The sequence below is a fragment of the Paralichthys olivaceus genome, chromosome 12 (assembly GCF_024713975.1).
Source record: "Paralichthys olivaceus isolate ysfri-2021 chromosome 12, ASM2471397v2, whole genome shotgun sequence".
NCBI lineage: Eukaryota > Metazoa > Chordata > Actinopteri > Pleuronectiformes > Paralichthyidae > Paralichthys > Paralichthys olivaceus.
The window spans coordinates 9,551,314-9,577,389 of NC_091104.1; the positions used below are offsets into that span (position 1 = coordinate 9,551,314).

General features: G+C 42.3%; 1 protein-coding gene across 3 annotated transcripts; it reads right to left on the reverse strand.

Moving 5' to 3' along the window:
- Positions 1-4,138: 4,138 nt before the first annotated feature.
- gna11b (guanine nucleotide binding protein (G protein), alpha 11b (Gq class)) lies at positions 4,139-25,173 on the reverse strand. Of its 3 annotated transcripts, XM_020098037.2 has the most exons (8): positions 23,988-25,137; positions 13,432-13,616; positions 12,395-12,549; positions 10,218-10,346; positions 9,222-9,350; positions 7,127-7,256; positions 6,768-6,921; positions 5,223-6,335 (listed from the first exon to the last, which is right to left on the reverse strand). In XM_020098037.2, exons 1-8 carry the CDS (start codon positions 24,121-24,123, stop codon positions 6,145-6,147), a joined length of 1,209 nt encoding a protein of 402 aa, XP_019953596.1. In that variant the 5' UTR covers positions 24,124-25,137; the 3' UTR covers positions 5,223-6,144. The 3 variants fall into 3 exon arrangements, with proteins under 3 accessions (XP_019953597.1, XP_019953596.1, XP_019953599.1); XM_020098038.2 differs by lacking the exon at positions 10,218-10,346 and having other exon boundaries at positions 4,139-6,335; positions 23,988-25,173; XM_020098040.2 differs by lacking the exon at positions 9,222-9,350.
- Positions 25,174-26,076: the final 903 nt, after the last annotated feature.

Consider the following 26,076-nt stretch of genomic DNA (forward strand, 5'->3'; position numbering starts at 1 on the left):
CCGCGCAGCAGCGTGCGCCCCCGTGCGACACACCGCGGAACCGACTCCCGCTGATGAGTTGAGAGAAAGTGAATTGAACTGCTGAGCTGCAGATCTTATATTGTTTATATTGTATGTATAATAGATTTCACTGTTTTTATATAGCTTTTATGATACTCAACAAATATTTGAGTCAAGAAAAAAAGTTAATCAAGAGCAAGAGGCTTCCAGTGGGATTATGGGACTGAACAGAAACGACGGAGTTAAGAGGTGGAATCTCCACAGCCAGAAAGCAAACTGCATCGATTTGCTTTTTAAAATTGGCTCGTTGATTAGTTGAGAGAATAGATTGTGAGAATCGATGAGCAGTTGAACTAGTCATTTAGTCAGAAAAAAATCAGAACCACTGCTGGGCTGGAAAAGGGCCTCAGTGGTTTCTAATATTTGTGATACAAAATAATTATTTGAGTCAAGAATAAATATTTGGACCACTAGTTTCTTTATACCCACAACATTTCTGTGGTTTATTTTCCTTCTTGTGTCCTAATTCTGTGAAGCGGCCATGGGCACCTTGAAAGGATAAACGTCAGTTATGATTATTAATATATTTTTATTATTTTGCATGTGTATGTGTAGTTGACAATTAGCACTTCTTAAGTATAGAAACAGCAAAGATTGCACATTAATAGGGACGCTGCACACACAGAGCTCCCCACCCTTCACAACTACTCTCACTTACAATCAAGAAATATTAAATGTCATCTCACGCCCTGACCCATTGATCTGATTCTCTAAAATAAAGTGTCTACGTCATGTTTATGAATTCCTACATTAGATTGAGTGCTCCCTCCAATTTCTTATCATTAAATCATCCAAAATAATTACCCCAAGACATCATGAACAAGCCTCATCAGCTCCACCTAGCTGCAGGAGTTGGAACTCAATAGTGTCTAGTGTTAGGAATGCTGGGTGTTACTACTGAATAAGACACTGGTATAGAGTTCACTATTAAAGTTTATAATCATCCACTCATGGGCCTCACTGCTTGATTTGTTTACAGCTCTGAGCAGATCTACAGCCATAATATGACATTTATGAGAAGAGAAACATGATCATAACCAACCAAGCGTCCCAGGACGTGGTCATTTGAGGAAGCAGAGACATCTTCCAGAGACAAATTTCCTCAGACTTTTACGACATACAAAATAAATCATGAAACCCACTCAACGTACACACCATCAGCAAGTATAGGAACAAATTTATTTCAATTTAAAACAGATACCTTGTCATTATGTTTCTCTCTTAGAAGGCGATAATGATCGTAAGTCATGTTCATGTTTGAATGAGGATCAGGCAACAGTGGTTGAAACAAATACATGAAACACATTTAAAAAAAATATGGCAAGAGTTATGTAAATCAATAATCGATAATAACCAACTGATTGAACCCCCTTTATTAAGGGCTCTGCTTCAATGAAAACATCAAAGCCCTCACTTCCAACACAAAATAAACAGCACATGCAATTATAATTACAGTTTCTTAAAAAAAAAAAGAAAAGAAAAACAGCAGATTATCTTTTAAATCTTCAATCTTAAATACAGAATAAAGTGTTTTTGTACTTAATCATTTATCCTTTTAGTCTCTGGTGTGTTTTATTTAAAAAGGGGAGACCATCTCGGGGGTGGTTCTTCTGATGATGACCACAGCGTTGGCACTTAAGAGAGAGCCTGGCTCTAGATAAAGAGTGGGGTTGGCACACTCAGTATAATACATAATTTACATTTGGTTTACATACAAAATAAAGAGGAAAGAAAAACTGCATTTTATACAACACTACACAACTGACCTCCAGGTTTCATTGGAGTGAGGGGAAAAAAAATCATGTGGTCCTAAATAATAGTGTTCTGGTAATGTCTTCTTAACGTACACAGAGAGAACAATTTAAAACATACCAAAAAAGGGGGGCGCAAGGTTACGTTTATGAAAATGCACTGACTTCATACTGATGTCCAAAGGATAAGTTTGATTCCACTTAATCCAACAAGCCCACAGGAGGGGACATCCCACAACTACCGGCCCCCACCAGGTCACAGAGCACGCTTTGAAACCGCGACGGGCCGGGAACGCCATCTGTCGTTATTCAAGGCAATGAGAGGCAATAAATAAGAGAGAATTGTAGTGAAAAACGGACGAGAACGAAAGAGCAAGGAGATTTGACTGCCTTCCCTCTTTCCAGCTCACGTACGGTGAGATAATGTGTTAACAAACACACTGCAACGACGGGCTGCCAACAAACTACCACACCCACACTAAAAAGCCAGTCAGCCCTTCACCATGTGCCAGAGTTGTAGTGTCAAGTTTTAAAAATACAACATCAGTTTTGTCACTATTAAAGTAAGCTGCACTCAACACACAGTAAATCTCAACACAACCATTGATAAATACTTGGGTAATCATACTGGTATAATCGTTCCACTTAAATACTGGCATCAGGGCCCTCTTTATGACAGCTGTCTGAAGGATGGCGGTCTGCTTCCTCCGCAACAAGGTTGTCATATACAGCAGACAAAATGGCAGTTCGGGATCACACTGGCATTATTTAAAATATGTATTTTAGCCCCATTAACTTAGTGTTCAGACCTCGTGTTAATGAAGGTTTCAAAGATCAGTTTCCTATCTTCCAGGCAGCCTGTGGTTTGTTTCATCACAGAAAAGTTTTTTGTCAGTGTCATAAATTGTAGTGTTTATAATGTCGAAGCAATCTCTGATCTGTGATTTAAGAATACAACAATCCCAATACAGCAGCTCAGAGTGAGGTTCGCAGAGTTTAAACTTTGCATCAGAACTGGGTACCAGCAGATTCTCTGAGATATCAGAGTTATTGGATCGGTGCATCAGTGGTGAATGTGTTTGTGTTCTGAAAACAAACTCAGGATTTTGGAATTTAAAAGGAAGTTTTTCCTCTTACTTTGATTTCAGGATTGATGCGGTTCTAGGATATGTTTACGTCAACCAATTTGACAAAAGGTGGAAAAGGAGAACCACAAACCTTAGTGGCATTTAAAGAAACCAGGAGCTGCCCGGAACATAGGAACTCAAACTATAAACTGTAAAAATAATCAACGACGAAGCTTAGGATTTGCAGTTATAGGGTTAAAATACACCAACACCAGTATGAACATTAAGATTACTTGGCTATCAGGTACAACTTAAATACTTGGGAGGAAAACGCAACACTTGTCCTGGTAGCAGTGTCTTTTAGTGACACGTGTTTCTACACTGCGAGAGGCGTAACAGGTAACACTGTGATACCAGTGCAAATACACGTGAAGTAGTGAAGGTCAGAGAGCCAGATACTGGGTCCACCTAACTCACCAAAGGGCCAGATACATGGGGGGGGGGGGGGACAAAGAAAACTGCCTAGTGTCGGTAAACGCTCTCTACACACACCTTATATTTGCATTAACACCCTGCCTATACTTCTTATAACACATACTGCGAGTAACCTCCATTTATAAAGAAGAAGTGGATGACTTGGTTCACTGTGGTCCTGTACCCCACTCCCCACTGTCTGATGCCTGATGCACTGTGATAGCCCTTAATGACGATGAAGGATAAGTCACCTGTAGAAAAGGTCAAAGACCAAAAAAGTATCTGCACTTCACTGGCACTATCAAAGCAAGCGTCAAAAAACTGGAAATTAACAATGCAAAAAAACTGACAACAGAATTTTTTTTGTGTTAAATTACAAATAGCAAGCATGGACCGCAGGGGTCTTCAATCACTGATTTAAAAAAAAGTCCACCTACGTTCGTACTGTACATTTTTCTATGTATGCATTACAGCGCTGCGTCTATAAACCAGGAGGAAATACGAGTTTCTTGTTTTTTTTGTTTTTTTTAAAAATCGAACAAAAAAAATGTGAGGGCTTCTAAAGAAACCAAATAGTATTACAGATGGATGGAGATGTGATGGCAAGTACAACTGGAAATGTCGCAATAAGAAATAGAAAGCAGAGATAAAGTCCTTACTATACCAGACATTCGTTTTTTACAGCAGTTCAGACTCAAGTAGGCTCCGCCGTGAGAAAAGGAGCACTTCAACATGACAGAATCAAAAGCAGTCAAATTAACAACACCTTCAAACCTGGTCCATAAATTAGATAAATAAAAAAGTCTTTAATTACTCTTAAAATCATCTTGTCACCATACTGTGAAGAATTTTTTTTTCTTTTTTTAAACCAGCCCTAGTTTGTATTACTCTGGAGGCAGAGCTGTTGCAGTAGTGTGGAGTTGTGAGGCTGGTTAGGAGGAACGTCTTTTCTCTGACTATTGCTCCGTGCCGATCGTTTCCTCAGCACCACCCAGCTCTGCGTAGTCCTATTAATCAAGTGAACAAAATCCATAATCACAGTATCAATACTACCATAAATCCATAAGAAAAACTGTGTGCTAACAAAAGAAGTTAAGATTTTTTTTTGTTGGTTTTTTTTGTTTGTTTGTTTTTTTGCCAAAGATGGTGTACCACAGAGCAATTTTTGTACAGGAGTGTTTTGTGTATATGTATTTACAAACAAATATACACAAACAACATTAGCAGACTTCAGAGTGCGTTTTCTGTGAAAGGATCTTAGCCCCCCCCCCCTCCTCTCACCACTCAACAGCACTTTTATAAACAAAGTGACTATACAGTAAAAAAAAAAAAATTTTTTAGCAGAGGCACATCCCGATATAATGGATGACTAGGTCACCATCAGGAAGTGTTTCTGATTGGACGGTTGAGTGACGCAAGGTGTGACGTCATCAGTGATGTTACCACATGGATTCTACTCACACACCCAGGGCCCGTTTAAATTACAGCTTCTATTTCGTTGAATAAGCTACTTGCAGCCAGAGCTGCAGATGTGCTCTGTGGAGTGATGCGCACTGATGACATCGCATTACCCTCTATATCCGCCTCCACCAATCAGAGCAGCGCCTGTGTGACGAGCAGGGTCCTCTCACTCGCTGCAGGTGTTTTTGTACTAAGGGGTGGGGGGGGTTGTTGTATATCAGTGCGGAGGTCACATGGAAGATTGTCCATATGAATCCATACAGAAAACATCTGGAGGGAAGCCATGTGATTAACTTAAAATTACAGAAATCTTAAAATGATCCTTATGTCAAGTAAATTTCTGGTTGCGTCTTTTTAAGATGTCTTCGTTTAAACATTTTTTTAATAGATTTTCTCCCCTTTTCTTATCGCCATCCCAAGTAGCCATTATCCATTAAATAGAAGTAGACGTAGCAACAGATCTCTATCATTAAAAACATTTAAAAAATCTCAGCAACGAATAAATTTTGATTAGCTATGTCTTGCCCTCTCATGCTTTTTGTCTTAAGTGTGTTTATATATGCATTTACATCATAATATATATTTCTATTTTTTTCTTTTCAACTGCGATGCTCACTCTGATGGGTACATTCATAGATGCGAGGTGGAGACAGAATCATCAGCCTCATCCCCTTGTGTCCTCACATCCTGTCCGACTCGCTCTGCAGTATCTGTCCTTCAGCGACCAGCCACTGGTCCTCTGGTGTTTTCAGGAGATGCAGTGTTCAATTCCTTCCACGCTGGCAGGAGCTCATAAAGGAGATGACAGAGGATCTGATCTCACACCGCCACCTCACCGTCAACACCGTAGGGCAAAAGAGGTGTGATGCCACTAGTCGCCCAAACACAGCTCCTTGCCAGTCAATGCTGCCCCAAACACAAACGCACACACAGACGCACACACACCAAAGTCCCCTTCAGTCACTGTACAGCCCGTGTAAAGGTTTGTGTGCCAGATGAAATGTGCTAGAGCCAGCAGCCGGGGCCTTATCTGACACACAGAGCAGCTTTGCGAGGAGCGAGGATTCTGACACAACAAGCTGCCAAGTGAAGTAGAAGAGGGTGAGCTTTGGTGAAAGAGCAGGGGCGGCATTTGCAGATGGGAGGATCTGTGAATGTACTGCACTGGGGGAGGAAAGGAGGGGTCCTGTGTGTGTATTTGTGTGCGTGAGTGTGTGTCTGTGTGTGAGTCGGCATGGTGTGTTGTTTGATGCATGTGGAGCTGAGCGCACACTCCGGGAGAGGTGTGCATTTGTGCAATGGGAGAGGAGATGTGCGTCGTACGTGAGCCCTCACACCAGGTTGTACTCTTTGAGGTTGAGCTGTAGGATGGTGTCTTTGACAGCTGCAAACACAAAGCGGATGTTCTCAGTGTCCGTGGCACAAGTGAAGTGGGAGTAGATGATCTTGTCGCTGTCGGGGTTTAAGTCCACAAACATCTTGAGGATGAACTCCCGCGCTGCCTGTGCATCTCTCTGGGGACCTTCAATTTAAAGAGAGTAATATAATAAATAATTATGAACAGGTTCAAAAAAGACGAGAAAGTAGCAAAATAACAGCGACAAATGTGAGTCAGCCACGTTTTATAATTTTTTACTTAAAAAAGGACAGGTGCTCATAACACTTTATGTTCATGCCTCAGTCTGGTTGCTTGGTCTAAACCAGGTGAACAAAATGGAAACATGCACCAGACCCTGTTTGAACCTCACAGGTCATGTGTAAATGCAGCTTAAGTATCACATAGACATTTTTGTAGAGGGGACAAAAGATAGATACTGCGATAACATCAGTGTTTGTCTTGCAAAGACTATGATCAGATCCAACTTCAGACTCATTCAGAGCTAACTAGAAAGTACATACAAAAAGATGCATCAGATAACTGAACACATGAACACTAACGTATAGATGATCTTACCATCGAACTCGGGGAAGTAGTCCACCAAGTGTGAGTAGGAGATCTTCTCCTCCAGCAGGTCCTTCTTGTTGAGGAAGAGGATCACGGAGGAGTTTTGAAACCAAGGGTAGGTAATGATAGTCCTGAACAGAGCTTTACTCTCCTCCATACGGTTCTGGTGTGTGAGTGTGGGGAGACAGATAATGGTGCAAGACAAGTGTGAGAAAACATGAGCTCTGGCTTTCATCTGTGTAGATATTTACAATTTCACAACACAAAAATATGTATATAATGCTGTATTTCTGTAAAGATACAGCTTTTGTATATACATTTTTTTCAAAATAATGTTTAATAAGGTTATAACATTTCTTGCAACCTACCTCATTGTCCGACTCCACCAGGACCTGGTCGTACTCGCTCAGCGCCACAAGAAACATAATGGAGGTGACATTCTCAAAACAGTGAATCCACTTCCTCCTCTCGGACCTCTGACCCCCTACATCCACCATCCTGGTGGTAAGATGAATGTGAAGAGGAGGATAACAAATGAAGAAGCCAGAGGGTAAAAACACATCATCATACAAATCCTGGATTCCCAGTTTATGTAGTGCTCTAGTTACAAAGCTTGAGCTTTTAACCCATCCAATTAAGGTTTTGAATCCATCATCATAGATTTAGTAACATATTATGAAATCTGCAAGTATTGGTGTGTCTTCCTTAAACATTTTCAGCACATGACCCAAATAAAAATACAATCTTCTATCCTGGGATGCATGAAAGAATATTTTTTCTTGCATGGAAAGAGACGTAAGTGGAACTATCATGTATTTTGGGCCCTCACCATATTTTTAGTCCTATTTTTGAACAATTAACACCTGACAGATTCAAACCCTTAAGAGGATTCATTAAAGTAACAACTTTTTCCCTGAGAAAAAAAACAGTGCAGCTCTCTATATTTAGCAAAAAAAACAAACTAGACAAACAACAAATAAACTAGAAACAAATGTGAATTTTTCAATATGCTACAAGTGAGTCATGCAAGTCACTGTGAAAACAAAAGCATCCCACTTAAGACAGATCTAAAATCAGTTTTAAAAGGATAACCACTCAGTTTAAGAAATCTTTGTATTTTCAGTCCGTTAAATGTCAATTCAACACTTCGGAGGAACAGAAAAAAAAAACATTCTGGGAAAAATCAAAAACCTGGCTAAGCACAGTGGAAACACCAGTGGCTGTGTGTAGTCAAGAATTCTTAAATTGAGTGGCATAAATCTGGTCAGAGTCAACAACACATCTGATAGATCAGTCTATACTATCCTTTTGATGTGATACAGTGTATGTGTATTTGTGTGTGTGTGTGTGTGTGTGTGTGATAAAACACCAAGCAAGAACAACCGTGAAGTTTTGAAATGCACCTGGAGAAGATGAATGAGAAAAAAGCGGGACATAAAAAAAAACAGAAAAGAAGAGATGGAGACGGGTACAGGCACAAAGGAGAGGACAGACACCGGACAGGAGGCAGCATTGAAATGTTAATGAAAGGTACAGGGGGCACCTCTGATGGTGGGATCCTTGTCGTGGTGGGACGCTTCCTGTATCACCTAATGAGAAGCTATGAGCTCAGAAAACTGCAGCTTTAGAGATGGACTAACAAATAACAAAGCAAAAACTCAAATAACAAGTGATTTCATCACACGACAGGCTGGCATCAGCTGAAGCTATTCATGAAGAGCAAATCTGAAACCTTTTCAGGTTTTCTCCTTGATAAGGTCACCCCTCACTCGTCAGGGAGTTTAGGATCCCAGTTTCATTAAACTTTCATTTGCGACAATTGATTCCGTAAAATCTTATATTCCAGGAACATGCTCCCTTAAAAATCACATAATTTAATGCCCAATAGTATACTTTTTAATGCCCTGGGATGCTGAGGTGGAAACCTCCAGACCAAGTGCAATGTCATCTTTGAGAAAAGCCGCACAGTTCACGATGCATGGATGCCCCCTGGTGGTGGCCCAGTCCACTGAGGTCCGCAGAGACCCTGGGCCAATATAGGCCCTGCAGGACCTGCTGCCCAAAATAACATTCCTCCACCGCGGAGAGGACGACCTCGTTTCTTTTGCCAGCCAGAGAGGAGAGGAGGAGGTGACCCATTTACAGAGCGGGCACCAGAATGTAGGACTTCATGTTCATTAGGGTGTTGTGTTACGTATAGTATGATTGCTGTTGGTGGCAGGAGGAGGAAGAAAGCGTGAGACTATGAGAAGTCTGTAAAACGCTAAGGACGTCATATTTACGACAGGAGCTTTAAAGAGTAGGAATGGGAAGTAGACACTAAAGATACAGGTTAAAAGTTCATTAATGGGGAGGAAAAAATGATAAGTTGGGCTATGGACGAAAAACACAACAGATAACTTATGAGTTAATGATGTCACCATATAACATGGAGGGACTCAGTCATGTGTGACATCTTTCTACCTGAAAATGATGCTTTGCAAGTCGAAGGGGTACTCTATGATTCCTGTAGTGGGGATGCGCACCCTGAGCACATCCTGCTGCGTGGGAAGATAGCCGCAATCAGCAATACGATCCAGATCGGTAAGATAACTACAGGCAGCCCGGTGGAGAAAAAAGAGAGATAAAGAGAAAAAAAAAAAGACAAGACAGGAAAACAGTTATATAAAGCGTGACAGGCAATTACCACAACCCCCCTGCCATTCCAGGAAGTGTAGATCATTCCTGTTGAGGAAGCGTCACAGAAAAGGCCACATCTCAGAAAAAAGGGGTGTTAGTGAGTGTCACTGCTCAGCCAACACTCTCCATTCATAAACCAAGACTCTCTTTTTAATCAAAAATTTGCTGTGAGGTCAAATGGCTTGTGGATTATGTTGGAGACAGTGAAGTGGCAGCAGTGACAGTAAAGTAGCAGTGACTTCAGCAGGAGGAACAGCAGCACCTAGAATCAGATCAAGAAGACTTGGACCAGTGTGATCTCAAAGATAGCAGGAGGACTTGGGCAAAGTTTAAATCTACTAGATTTCAAACTGTCATCACAGATTTTATTACTGCTTCCTGGAGGATCTTTGACATCACAGTCTCATACTTCTTCATCTTGTATTTGGTGGCTGCTCCCCACACGTTTCAGTGCACAATGTCTGGCCTTAGGTTTTTTTTATCCTGGGGTCAGAACCTCAGCACAGTTCTGGACACAAACCACTGATCTCTAATCAGGTTAACCATTATGGCCCTCAGGCTCATTTATCCAAACATAGCATCATTTGTATTTTCCTTTGTAAGACAGATGGGTCTTTTTAAACTTGTAATTTGGGGTGCATAAAGTTTGGTCATTTCTTTTTAAATCGAGACCATCTTGAAGTGACCACCTCTGAACTTATGTGTTAATATCCTGACAGTCATTAGTGGTTTCTGTCCTCTACCCATGGTGATGCTGCAGTCCTGGTGCCTTGGGGGTACCTGAAGATGACGTTCTCCAGGTCAAATGGGTACTCTATTATACCCGTTGTAGGAACACGGACCCTCAGCACATCCTGCTGGGTGGGAACGTATCCCTCCGCAGTCACACGGTCTATATCACTAAGGTAACTGGAGATATACAAGAACAGTGTGGATAACACTGAAATAAAGACATTAAATGCTTCCACTCATAAACATGCAAACAAATAAATAGTTTAAACCTTTACAAATCACACAAGCACACCTGCATGCATGTAGACCTGGGGTAACATCTAACTGTAGTACTGAGATTTCACAACCAGGGGGCACTATAAAGTGAGTTAAGTACCTTTGGCAACTGCTCCTCCTGTCATAAATCACCACAATGTAATTGCAGCAAACACACAACCACAGAACAGGAGGTTGACACATTTGAGTGCAAATGACTAGGTGGAAAAACAATGGATGAACATATCGGTCATTTTTCTAATCTGTGGTTAGAAGTGTATCCCTGAGTGTTGACATTCAGACAGTAAACACAAGCCTCAAACTTAAATCACAGTAGGTTCATTAAGAAAAGGGGACAAATGGAGAGTTCAGACTTTTAACAATAAGCTAAGACATTATTAGAACAGACTTTGTGTATTTTGCTCAAAGTTGTCAGCAGGAAGATTATTATCAGGTCAAATTACAACACCATGGCTTCAAATTCACATTTACATGGAAACCAATGTTCCAATATTAACCAGATTAAGATAATAATCTGAATAAGACACTGTCACATAAACAGCATTTCCTGATTATCTTAACCCGAATAGGTCCTAGTATGAATAAGCAATGATGGATTTGATTTCAGTTAAGTATTACGATCTTAGTTGCATTATACGTACATCTTCGCATTATAACATCCATGAGAGTTGAAGCTTTTGTTTAATTAGAAAAAAATACTCAATAGTTTACGCTGTAGCATCATGCATTTAAGTATTTCAGGTTGGGTTTTAAAACTGGCAGGAACTTCAAGCGTATAACAGTGTACTTAATGTTGAAGTGAGTCATGATCAAACTGTGCTCTAACGAATATGAACCGAATATTCCATTAGCAACTCATGTGTCTTAATCTGAATTAAGTCAATCATCAGATTATTGGTAACCACGTAAACTTAGTCTCTGTTCTGCTTCTTTAATTGGTTGACTGACAGCATGGGGGCCAGGTCAGACCCTCAGGTCCTCTCAGGTATAAGGAACCTCAGTGACACATTATAATACTACAAAATGATTTAGAAAATATATATTGTAACTGAACCATGGTTGGAGATAACCAACAATTTAATGCCAATTTAATAGTGGCTTGTATATTCTTCATAAGACACTGTTAAAGAAAAAGGTGTTGAATGTTGAAATCTGTCAGTCAACTTTGTGCAAACAATAGGCCAATGTGCTGCCCTGCCCAGCATACATTACAAAACCCACAAGGTAATTTTAGACATGTAATTACACACAAAACATACAAATACACACGCACGCATGCACGTGCACGCAGGCACACTCGCGCACACACACACACAACCTGCCACCAGCCACAAATCCGAACACACCCTTATTACTCTGAGAATTGTTGTCTTCAAACCCTGCATGCATATGTGGTTGCTACAAACACACATTTGACATCGACTTGCATTCATTTCCTGGAGACTTACTGTAACCCTAACCGTAACTACTACTTTTCTGACCCTAACCTTAACCACTGAGCCATAAAATCTGCTTTTATCCAATTGGGAACACAGCGTTTGTCCCCAATTGACTGATTTTTAGTCTGAAATTTCTTCCCCAAGGTAGCCTGCCACACAAAACACAAATTCACATGTTAATTATTATGTAAAACCTGATTGCTCATCAGCGGTTTGGGAGTAGAGGCATTTGATTTAATCATAAGGATCATTTATCTTTTCTTATTTTTGTAATTTAGATTAGTGAAAGATCTGGATAAAATCAGAGTCAAATTCTGCAACAGCTAATATGTACAATAAAGAATCTAGTAGTTTGTAATTTTCTGTTCCCAAACCAACATCATATACACACAATTATGGGAGCGCACACAGATTGTGTCAGACATTCACACAAATACCATTGTTAAATCCTAGACAGACATCATAACCATTGTCAGACACAACTAAATAAACACACACACACAGACGTACTATTTAGTAGAGTCAGACAGCTGGTACTCTCTGCGGCGGTCATAGGCCTCCTGGATCCCCGGGTCGGACCAAAGGCTTTTGATAGCTGAAATGTAGGGCTTGTCAAACCCAGCGATCTTCTCAATGTCCACCTCCTTCACAAGCATGGCATTAGACTGGAAATCATATAAGAGGTAAAGACTATGAGATAGCAACACAAAAAGACAGAAAAGCTTAACACAATCACATTTATTCAATCATATATTTCCAGCTAAAGATATTTTAGATTTCTGTATCTGTAGATAGCTTTTGTTTAGACTTGTTGGCTGTTCCTAACCACCCACTTATTCCAAAGATCACTTCATGTCCACAAAATGATTTTTCCAATGAAAGACCTAAAACATACAGTTGGTCTGGGAAAAATAACAGAGGAAGGGGTTGTAAATTGACACACAGGCTAAAACGAGCAGCAAGATTGACGTTTAGATATATGAAAACATCAGATAATAATTGGGAAGAATGTCTGCCAATGTATGATCTGTGTTTTTAAAAAGAAATGATTCGCAATCCACAAACTAAGATGGTACTCAGTAGAGCACATACCTTCACCAACGCCCCCCAATAGTCCCTTTACTGTATATTCAATCAAGCTGTAACACATTCTCGCACTCCGATACAGACCCCAGATTTTTTTCATCAAGAGCCATGAAATGTTCCCTGGGAAAATAGTGAAATGTTTTCTGTGGACTGGAACTGAGAATGACAGTAGCATACTGTGGACTTTATTTATGTTGATGTATTGTGCCCACGCTGCCGGTAAATAGTTTATTTGAAGTCATTTGAATCCATTAAAAATCATGCCTTGTTTCAAATTCTTAAACATTTTATCTGGAGAGTTTGGATGTATTTATGTCCTGGAGCTTCCTGAAAAATGTCTATCTGATTGTGCAGTTAGCCTGTTAGTGCAGTGTAGTAAATTCAGTAATCACATTTAAAATGATCAAAGAGGACTGTAGATTGATCAGATGTAGAACTTGTTTCCTGCTCTCAGACCTTACCCGATTCTGTTCATATTTGTACGGGATTTTGAGGGTCTCTGTGGCACGGATCATGGCCTGCATGGAGGTGAAGACGTTTTGGTAAACAAGCCGGATGAAGCCCCTCTTATCTTCGTCTGAGTATCCGGCTCCATGGATGATCCTCATCTGCTTGATGAAGGTGCTCTTGCCACTTTCTCCCGTACCTGAACACAACATGGAACACAAGAGTTAGCGACCAAGACGAGAGAGAGGCACGTAAGATCTGGTCTGTCATCACGTCCAGAATACTGAGAGAACGTTAGAAAGAGTAGTGAGAGACGCTGAGATAAGATACTCTTCAAAGAATGAGATAGCAATCAGGACGGGCCTGTAAAGAAAAGTGGCATTCCTCATAAACTTGCAGAATCCATTCCCTGAAGCCAGTTTCAATACATTACAAAGGTCTTTACACTGAAGTAATCAGAGTCAAGGATAACGCTGCTGTCAGCTTATGACAATGGTTGGTCAACTTAATATCATACCTGCAGGGGGAAAAGAATCTGCAAAAAAGAACTAAATCGTCTGCAGTGCACTTCATCTGGTTGCCTAATTAGCCTAGATGAATTATAAATGAACATGAAAGGCTAGTATTTACAGGATTTTAAATAATTTCAACTTATTATTAGTCCAAACATATAGAATTATACCAACTAAACACAAAGTATCTGAGGAATAAAAGCAAATAAAGAAAATATTCTTCCGTCCAGTAAACAGACTTTCTTGAGGCAGCCTATTGACAGTACTGTTTATGTAGCATCTTCATCAAGAGATTATAAAGACCCCAGAAACCATTTTAACAAAAAATTTAACACAACTTATTCAGTGGAAACATGTTTGAAGGCCTGCTGCATCAAACTGCTTTCATTTTCCACCATGGACCTAAAATGGAGCACTGCGTAGAGCTAGACTGATTGGTAGTCTGATAAAAATCGGGGGGATATAAGCCTTTCACAGACATATTAGGGTCGGCTTATCACATGCAGGGATATGAAAACTATATCAGGGTTGGAAATATCTTACTACCTAATATTGGTACCGTTACCTGTACCCGAAAGTCTATACTTCTACGAATATTGAGAATTAAAATGATGTGATAGAAAAAGTATCTTTATTACCAAACCCTACAAGGGGCTAGTCCATGTCCCCTCATTTTGAATTCAGGCTTTGCATTTGTGCCACAACGACTAAAAGCCAAATCTGGCCAAGACAGATGCTGCATGAAAGGCAAAAACTTTGATGCCAGTTGAAGAGATCCAAGAACATGCTGCATCTATCTGATGTTTAATCTGTGTTCATTAATTTCTGTTTATCAATAAGCGCAGTAAATCAGCACAACCTGTTACAGATGAAGCCAAAGTAATGGCCTAATGCTTCTCTCAAAACTTGATTAATGTCAGATGCCTATTTAAGTCAGTTTCACACATTATGAAATCCCTCCGCTGAGATTCCAAGTTGATTAACTAAACTGGTTACGACTGCTAATATGTGAAAGCTTCTTTGTGCGATGTCAGGATGTTATCGCACAATTTGAAAAGTGAAAGAATCAGAAATATTTTCAAGAAGGTCAAAGAAGAGAGACAAGTGGGGGTGGGGGGTACAGGCTAATTTAATGAGGAGGATTTAGACAACTCGTCCTACATTAACATTAAAATGTCTCTGCCAAAAGGTGACAACAGGGGTTGTTGTCAAAAGGCTGCATTCCTTCAGTGATCCTCCTCTGCTGTCCTGAGTCTGTATCTGGATGTAAGATCACATAATAACCCAAGAGGTGTCAGGTTTCCACATTTACTCATATGCTTAATAAGCCCAAGATATAAGTGGATTATAATGCACAGTCAAAACAGTTTCAATCTCTGAATTCAGTAAAACGCAAGGTTTTCAATTGTTTTACAAGATCGACAGTGATTGCCAAATAACCCCCCACTTGCTGAGGGGGGGTCTGTAGGGCCTAACCCACATTTCACACAAGTCCTCTGTTGTATGATTTTTGTACATGCCTAGAAACGCCACCCTCAGGCAGTCCAACAAAAAAAAAAAAAAAAAAGCTGATGGCATCTCAGTCCTCAGTGAAATCAAAAGGCTACAGCACATCCATGATATCTGTAAAACTGAAAGGAAAAGACGAGGAAGAAAAAAAAAAAACACACTCATCGCACCACCACCTACATTCAAGGTTTTTGAAGAGCAGCCATATTTCCGTTACTATGGCAACCCCATCCTGTCTCCCTCTCTTTTTCGTTCCCGTGTTTTTTTTTTTTTCTCCTTCTGTTTTTTTATTCTTTTTAAACCCCTCCTACCCGCCCCTTCTCTCTCCTCTCTTTGGAAGCAGACAGTAAATATAACTATGAGGCCCTCAGGCTTGCTCTGTGCTCTTCATCTTTTGCTGCACCACATAGAAGAAGGGCCTCGGCTCGGGGAGGGGGGGCTGGTCTGAGGTCAGTACCAGGGGGTACCTAACACCGAGGACAGTAAGAGCAGTTGGCAGAGGTAGCCGCTTCTCTGCTGATGCATGAAGAAATACCTTAATCCCAGAATCAGAATTTGGATTTCAGCACTGTGTCTATAAGGGGAAGATGGCCCTCCTCCATCTTCTCTTCTCACAAAATGTCCAATTTTGGAGAACAGGAGCATGTTAAGACTAAGTATAAAGGTCATCAGAAATTCTCCAGGATGAATCAATGCATTGCAGTGAATGTTGCACTCTGGTGACTCCTAGGTAGTCGTTGAATTAGAAGTGCGATTATCTGACTAACAAAAGGAGAGAAGTAAAGATAGTGTATCCTTTGTACTGGGCTGCGGTGGTAGTTTCCTGGTGGTGACTGCAGACTGTTTCAGCAAAGAAGCAAGAGGATCTCTCTCAACTTTATGTCTGATTTATTTCGCGTGACCCCCGTCACAAGATCTCCCTTCACTATGCTCTCTTAACTGTCGTGTCCCTCTTTCACCAGACAACACACTGTGAGCCTCTGTCTTCCCTTTTTCCTCCAGATTGTACCAGCGCCAGCCACAACCGTTTCCATGCCCTCACCAGCTCTCCCCGTCGGATACACGCTCATCCAACCCCCCACCCCCTCCTAGCCTCACAACCCCCTCCTAGCCTCCCTCAGGCTAGATTTATGCCCCTCCATTCTCATCCCTCTCTGTCAAGAATTTTGGATATTCATAACTAGAATCCATCCATTCTTTTTTGGTAACGACCTAGAAAAAGGAGGTCACCTTTTAATAGCTCACACACTACTTGGGTCTGATAACACTTTTTGTTCTAGGTAGCTATGAATGTGTGTGAGAAAGAGAAAAAGAAAGAGCTCAGAATTATGGCCCAATGCAACAGTGCAAGGTACACTAGACAGCCCACACACCAGCACTGGTCTTTTGTGGAGCCGATGTGTTTCTTGGAACAGCGTTAGAAGTCTGAATCAAGAGAAACCTGACGATGATGAGCATAAAATTAAAACCTGGCATGAATAGCCAAATTTAGACAAGCCAGAGCAACGAAAACAGTATGTAAATAGCAACAGCTATCGGTCATGTAAAGACACCAAACACTTCACCTGTATCCTCCGTTGCCAGGCTAGCTTTCATAAGCCTTTTACATAACGCAACTGATGTCAGCTCATGACACAACACCTGATGGACTTGACACACCGCTGTCTTAGTGCGGCAGATTTAATTGAGCACAGGTTGCAGCGGCGTCACCTTTATCTGGCCATATCCCCATGTGTGCGCATGTACTTATATCTGGGTAAGGACCAGTTTGAGGTGTGAAGAGGACGCTTTGGGAAATCAAGGACATTTTGGCCAGCTCTAAATTCCTGACAGTTGATGTTAAGGTTAGAATCAGGTCAGGGTAAGGAATAGACATTTTGAGGGTATCTGCCAGTTTCAAATAAAAACATTTTAATGTGATATTTAAAGTGCTAAATTTCAGATTATTCCATTTTAGACCCTTTCAAAATCCAGTGGAAACACTGATTTAGTTATGATGCTTGCGGTTAGGGTAAGGAACTGGGTATTATTACGTGTGTGAGTTTTCTCACTAGGAAGTATAGTGTCTCTAGGGCCTGCTTTGTTTACACGGTCCGCTCATATCTTACAATTCTTCTGTCATGCTTAATATGCAGGCATGGCAGGCCACTGGGGGCCTCGTGCAAAAGCAGAGCCGTCCCTGTTAAACCCGCTCTGTGACACTCACTTCTGCAACGTCGGCCACAACTTTCGATGAACAGGAGAAGCAGATTATCAGCATCATGATAAATCTTGGGGCTGGGCAATTAACCTTTTTTTCATTAATCATAATCAAGATAAGAGTTTGAAATAATCGTATTGATTTGAAGTAATATCACCCACCTGAAATAAAACTGAATGCAACTTTACACACCTCCGGGTTTATGAACTGTCCTTTCAGGCAAGGGGTATAAAAATCTAATCTCAGCAGAGAGGGAACATTTGCATGGACATAGCAGAGGACAGTGATATTATCAAAACCTCCAAATTTGCATCATATAGTTGTCTGCCTTGCCCTTGAAAGATACTACATGAATCAGACAGTCACAAGGCAAATTGCAATCAAGCGTGGGTCTCACTCTCACAGAATTTCTCTTTGGAAACTGGCCTCTTTCAGACATGCAAAGGGATTGAGCCAAGACAGCCTAGAGCTACACAACACTCACACCAGCTGCCTAACCAACTGTGGACACGCATGGATCCTGTGGTCAACCTTAAGGCATGGATGTTACCTCCACTGTGATGGCCCATTTCTTCCTCTTTTCCTCCATTGACCTGGGCCATGCAGACAGTACAGGACTCCAGCAAACACAAAGACCAAAAACTAAACAGGACCATTCTACTCCCATTTCTGTTGCAGCTTTCCAACATGTGCCGCTTGTTGTCAGGTTCAGGGCATGACACTGCTGCCTTGTGCTGATGCCTCTGCATCTGCTGAGTGCTCTGGTGCGTGGGCTTCAGAGCTGTAAATTGGCCATACATGCTATAGCATGCACTGCACATAAAAACACACACTCAACTCACACATTCATTTGACCAACTTAGGACAGCTTTGTCTGTTCACCCCAAGTGCTGTTCTCGTCGAGTGGGTGTGGGTGAGCAAAAAAAAATCTTTACAAAAGATTTGAAGCGAGCAGCAGTATTTTAGTCTGCAACACGCACTGTGCTCAGCTGCTTCTTACTAAAAACAACCAAACCCTAGATGTTGACATTATTTCTTAAGCCACAGCACTTATTATAGAGGCTCAGAGACTTCATTAGATAACATCACTGTCCACACATGGGCAGAAAACATTGTGCATCTACACTTGAATTCAAAACCACATTGTCAGTCCGACATCCTCCAGAAATGACAACTGTACACATGGATATCATTTCAAATCCAATGAGAAGCTGAAAGTGACAGAAGTTGAAACAGTATGATCAGAGAGAAGTGTGGGCTTTACTGTACACAGCAGCTGGTGGGAGTAAACAGGAATGAACATGCCACCCTGTCAGCAGAGAGGGCTGAGGAACCTGGCAGCGAGGCGGCCTACGTCCCCGTCCTGTCAAGGGACCCGGGGTTAGCAGCAGTATGTGGGACAGTCACCATCTAGCCTCATTCACCCCCATATCTCCAGAGAACCAGCCTTGACCCCATTTAAAAATGTGTGTGTGTGCATTCAACTGTACACTAGTGAGCAATATGAGTGTAAAAGACACCATGCAACAGAGAGAGACAAAAAGTGTGTGCAAGATTGACTAAGCCAGAGGGACTATTTAAGCATTTACTGCAAACAAGCAGAGACGTAGAAGGAGCCTGGATGGAGACACTGGATGTGTTCTGTAATGGAGAACATACGCTGTATGCTTACATCACTGAGTGAGGATCGAGCCTTTGACTTTAGGGGACTTTAGATGTTCTTGTGAAATTTGACCTTATCAATAATCTTGACTGGCAACAGCTCATTGTGCCGAGCAATACAAATTTAACAAAATCTGGGAAACTCACTCACCATCAAGCTCTAATGCATTGTCATACATACAGTCCCTTGTAAAATTGTTACTCCACATTGCGGGTGTATGACAAATATTTCTAAACAGGCTGAGGTCTCACACAAAGTTGCTGCAGTCTACAAGTCCTCGTAGATACTGCATCACACACAGACAATCATCATTTCCAAGACAAATTTCCACACCTGAGTGAAAGCAAAAAAGAATCAGGACAAATGTATTTCCCAATAATTAAAGTTTTCATGTCTTTTTCAGGACAACAGAACAATAAATGTTTAGTTTCTCTCAAGTCAAATAAAAGGTAATCTCCCCTTATTTTCTTGTCTAAAAACTTTCTTAGAAAGTTACACTGAGAATAAATGACAAATAAAGTGTATTAGATGTTGAAAAAATGTATTTGGTTGATGTTAGCTTGTTATAGATATATCTGCACTGGTGCATGAAAGAAGATAAATACCAAATATGGAAATTTAGAAACCGTGCATTATTAGTTTGTTCACCAGAGAGAAGTTCACTTTTTCGCATGCGAAAATGTCTAATCCAGTACATATCTTAAGATGCTTTCAGAAATGGCCTCTGGGTTAAATCCGGAGAATTGGCTACAGAGTTTTTCTTTCACACATGCACACCACAGCAGGAGGTTCTCTGCACAGACGCGTTCACAACTGCATCAAATCCTCCGAGAGGTGGAGCAGCAGTCTGAGGCAGGAAGTGATGTATTAACTCTGCTGCGGAAATTACAGATACTGAGGGAAATTCAGGAAAATCCCGTGATTTTCTTAACACACAGACACCGTCAGCTCTTATCACCACAAACTCTCTTGAAATATTATCAGTGTCTTCTACGTGAATGACGCCGCTTTTTCTTCATGAGGTGTTTTTTTTTTTTCCATTTTTGCTGGTTAGAAGCGTCATCAACCCCCATCTTGTGCACTGTGAATCCAGTGGGGATCCCCTGCTCTGTTCACACTCCTGGATTGGTGCACACTTTATACCAGGAGGTCAAACAGATAAATTCTGTAGAAACTGCAAAGCTTCTCACTATCATTTGCATTCACACATGCACCTCCTCCAGAAAAAATATAGATGCTCTGCGGAGTCCAGTGAATGCCTGAAAGCAGCTTTAGTCACAATTCCCTAATAACCATCATCAAAGAAATCCTTGTAAGAAGCTCTTAGTTCACACTAATATAATAAAACTCTCTTTTTTTCGAAAGATTTTTGTGAAAGTCTGTCTCATAATAATTTCCATATTCAGAGGTATTAGATTCGACCAAGATAAAGATTGTTTCAGTAATAACTGACCATCCACATAGTTCCACATTCACTGGCATTAAAAGTTACACACACACACACAAAACCACTGAGGAGTAGAGCTAGAATATCTCTATTGCCATATATGATCAAAATTAGACGGCTTGGCAAGCGAAGTAAGGTCAGCAATAAACATCTGAGCCTAACCCCTGATCCTCTTCTTGGTTCAATCAGACAGTACCTCTGAAGGATGTCTTAACCTGGAAACAAGAGTTTCTCCTGAGATGTAGGGGATCAACAGGAAAAAGTCAACCTATGAGAAGCTGTGAAAAGACTGTACTATAAAACCATGTCTGGGATGATGTGCTACCAAGCAACCCACAGCTTCTTGGCTGTCGAGTCAACTTTTACCCCAGTCGGACCCATTTCTTAAATACATTGCTTGATGACCAGAAAATTGCCTCGCTGAAGCCATTCTAAGGATGTTTTGGTGATCACCACACATTCTGTTACTGGGATTTCAAGTGAAACCCACATTTTCGTAAAAAAACAAATGCCAACTTGTACACTGAAAGCCCGACTGCGAGCCTGCAGTTTACCTTGATCAGCACTTTGAGAAAACCCTGAAGTGTTTGCCCTTCCATCTCACTTACTGACCACTGTTCTTTCCAGCAGTTCATTTACCCTATGCAGCGAAGGCCACAGCTCCTGGCCCACTGTGTTTTGACCAAGTAGAGGCAAACCACTGGTCTGTGGAGCAGGAAGTTGCTGGTATGGCCTGATATGGCCCTCAGTGACAGGCAGCCAGACTGCGGGCACTGCTGCAGTCCTGGCAGAGCTGTTATTTTCTGACCAAGTGGCTGAGGTAGTAGGTGTGATAGATTTTACATACAGAACTAACCTTCACATCCACCCTCATGGATTTCTTAGTCTGAAAACCTCATGCCTGTGCCTGGCATAACCTCTAACCTGTTTGGATGAGACATGGCAATAATGGCAATGTACCCTGACCATATAATAAACTCTGCCAAGAAGATAGATGGACAGGGAGGGTTAAGCCGAACAAGTGAGTGAAAAACTTTGCTGTTAGGGGAACGCAACAAGCAGGAATTATAGTAGTCATCACATCATTCCAGAGCTGAAAAGATTCACAAATGAATCTAACTGCCAACTTCTGACATTTTTCATGCAAAAATGCCGAAGATTCTCTGGTTCCAGCTTCTACAATGTTAGGGTTTGGAACTTCTGGGCGGACAACAGAAGCAGTTTTAAGATGTCACCTTGCCCTTTAATCCTGTATCTTGAAATGTCTCGTTTTGAATAAAACAACTAAAATATTAACAGAACAAAGAACAGTTGCAACTACTCACACTGGAGTTTTGTCTACCCTACATCAATCACTTTGAATCCAGACAACCAACATCATATTTAAGCATGTCTCCACAGTGAAATGTTTCAGTGCTAAAGCTACAAAAGTCTTAACCGCAGAAACACATCATTTTCAACTAAAACTGTGCAAGGAGCTGTGGTAATGTTGCTGCAAGCCCAGCTGAAATGTTCAATCCATCTCCTGCACATGCACCTAACTGCATGCAGATGATGACAGAATAACTGCCACAATATTCTACAGATGCATCTGAATGGTCAGTGGTCATTATGCACAGTATCATTTTCCCTTGTTCTGTGAAACACACTTGATGGAACATGATTGGTTAAATGTTCCGAAGCTGCGATTGTCTTCATCCTCCAGTGAGGTGAGGAGAGGCTCACTGAGGGCCTGAGAACAGTGGCAGAGGATAATAGGAGTCAGTGACATCTCAAAGTCTGAGCAGCGGATGTGTTTAACCAAGCCTATTAAGACCTGGACTAATCCTGCCTTACACGTCCTTATCCAGGCATCCACTGACAGCCTTAACTCACACTGGATGGGCCACTTACAGCATGACTGGTTGCTGTTCTTGCTTGCCGCCTGCCTGTAACAGAGACGCTTACAATAATTGTTTTGTAATGTCTGCTGAAATCAGGGATGGACTGGAAACACTATAAGAAAAACACATTACAATTCCTAAGAGAACAATGCGACTGCGTGTTATCAATCAAAAACACAAGCAAACCATTTTTTAAACAGCCGCACAGACATTTACACCCTTTCCATCTGTTCACCTAGAGTGCCAGGTAGAATTAAGCGCAATGGCGATTAAAATGTATGACACAGATTAGAGTATGTCCCATCGACGGTGTGACTCTAGTGTGGCCTACTTCTCCAAGCTGAGGTATTCAGAAGGGAAATGAGAGGAGACACACATGTCAAATAACCAAGGCTGCTTTTGATGGGCGAGAAATGAGAGCAAACGTTGCGAAACGAAGGATGCAACCTAGATATTCTTAATTGTCCCTAAAATGGGCACCTGCTTTACTTCCAAGGAGCTTTCGCACTTGTAATTGGTTCTTCGAAGAGGCTGGTGGATGCACGTGTGGTTGAAAGTTAATCTGTTACAATTTGCATACACACACACAGGATAGATTTTCCTGAAAGCAGCACAAGTGGAAAACGCATAACCCAATGTTCCTCTTTGTGTCCACAGAAGTATGAATCAATGCAGCGCAGAGCAACTTGTTCAACAGCAGCTCCCACCTGCCCACACACCAGCTATAAAAATAGATAACCTACTCAGCTAGACTCCAGGATGAGGGGGCAAATCTCTCAGTATCCTTGTCCACTAGGAGAGTAGGTTTGTGACACTGGGTGCACACTGACATTATGGATAAATGGGAATGAACGAGCTCCAGGCAAGATCTGCACTGAGGCACCTCAGGTTGTACAAATGTTATGCAACCCTGTGAGCAACAGTGTAAAGCAAACCAAAGGTGCTGCTGCAGCCAAGGGACCATCTTCACCAGCAGCAGCTAACAAACCCCAGTGGATAGCTTGCAGGGCTGGTTTATATGTCAAACTAGCCTGTAAACGGTGACATGTTAGTTACCAGCAATGCCAAATGAGCTGATCGTTGTCTGCACACCACACACACGAATAAAGCGACCGTAAGGGTGGTTAGCATGTCCCCCCAGATATGCACATTGGACCAGGAAGCTAAACTTATTTTAAACTCGAGCTACAAGACGAAATCATGTCACTTACAGAAACCAGGCTCCCAGCTAGCCACCTTAACTAGCTTTATCGGTTAGCATCGGCAGGAAGGCCCGAGGAGGTTCGTTTTGCACATAGCGACACAAGACAGCACAATCAAAATGGGAGAACATGAGAGAATGAGCGTGGCACATACCGAGAAGCAGTAATTTCAGCTCTCTCCGGGAGTCTCGCTTGTCTCGGCGGAGTTGTTTGTCAATTTCTGCATTGATTCGTTTCGACTCCTTCGCCTCTTCGCTCAGGCAGCAAGCCATCATGGACTCCAGAGTCATCCCCTCTGATTGTGGCAGCCCGGTTCAGACGGGACCCGACTAACACTTGCCCGCGGTTCGCTGCTTATTATTTTTTTTTTTGTTGCTTTTTTATCCCCCGGTCCCTCGCTGTCTGTCTCGGGCGAGGAGGAGGCGGTCTGTCGGGGCTGGACGGATTGAAGGAAGGGAGGATGGATGGACGGGACTGGGGCGGAGGGGGAGGGGAGACTAAGCTAAAGGGGCCTCGCTGTCAAGTTGCCCCCCCGGCCGGGAACAACTGCGACTTCACCCGGGTGATCTCGTCAGATCGCTGGAGACTCGGGATGGGGAGGGGAGTCGGGAGACGGCGGGGCCTCCCTGAGATGCTCTGCCGTAGCGCGGGGCTAATGTTAAAAAAAATGCCTGCAACAGATTAGCCACTTGATACCCGCTTCACACCATGAACCCCCTCTTATCGCTCTGTGGTCCGGTTCTACCTCGGTACCGCCTGTCGCTGTGCACCAATTCTGTCTTCGCAGTCCGTGGTTCGAAACCGGCAGTGTCGCGACATCCAAACCCCCGTTAACGGTCGATTTCTGTGCAACGCTGGCTAGCTAGTACACGCTGGGGAAAGTGGTAGTCCTCGCTAGTAAGCTAACATACGTGATAATAGTTACTGCACGACCCTCCGCTCGGCAACTAACCACGTTAGCTAACGTTAGCTAAAACAGACGTGACGGCCACGAACGCTAGCTAGCTAGTCCCGGCTAGCTCACCCAGCGACGCCTCTGCTAATGTGGTGCCAACCCCGCAGTGAGTGGAGCGAGCAGCGGGCTGGTTGAAGGAATTTGTCCGCCTGGCTAGCGACGGCGGGACGGCATTTCACCGCGACTCATTCTAACGGCAGGATGAGACGAACGATTAAAGGCCGTTACCGGAGCCTGCGAGACAGAGATAAACCCCGAGGAGACGAAGGGAGAGAGGGGGGACGAGATGCGCGTCGAGGCGGCTGCTTTGTGCCAGAGATGTTTTCACAGGGAGCAGCTGGAACAGGGTGGGCGCGCACACGTGCACGCTCACACCAAAGCTGATGCCAAGCAAGGAGGAGGAGGAGGAGGAGGAAGCGTGGTGTTGAGTGACAGACGGAGGATTGCGTGAAACAGATTTGTGACAGTGAATGAACGAGCTTGGATTTCATGCAAAACACACGAGAAGTGGGAACATTCTGTATTCTCTGCATTGCACGCGAGATCACGGTCAAAACATCTGCTGCACTTGAAACATCATCCCAGGTGACGGGAAGATATGTGAAAGCAGAAAACACTGCTACTCCCCATCACTCCATCAGTTTACCTGCAGCATCAGAGCAGACAGGCTCTAGGTGAGGGCTGTGGAGGCACTGCGGTGTGATAGCAGTGATATCTAGTGGCCTTGGTGTGCAGTTGCATGTAGCTCCACCATCCAGCCATCGCTGCTTCAGGTTCAGAGCCTCAGCATGTAGGCTCAGTAGAGAGCACACATCTGACAAGGGCCCACCCGTCCCCTTAAATCCAGTCAAGCTGCACCAATTTACACATACTCATAGATATCAGCCCCCTAAATTATGAATATATATAATTTATTTCCCTAGAAATTTACAAAAATGTTGAAAGACACTCCTTTCACAAAATCCCTGGATCTGCTCCCTGATGCGGATCCGCACCAAAACCCATACTGCATCCCTCCACCAAGCTTTGTCGTAATGCCATGTCTCAGGTTTAATTTGATAGTAGGTTGAACCTTATGAGCCTGAACATCATTGAAACCACTCTCAACTGCCCCAGGAAGCGTTGAATCATGTTTGAACTCTTGCAATTTCTGCCAAAAGGGGCTAAATCTGTGTTAAAAGTGTACAGAGCTTTCTACACTGATGTAATCCTACACAAACTATCACTAAGACTTGGCCCTTAAGTCTAGTGTCCATTATTGTATTTTATCAAATTGAAGGCAGTGTTA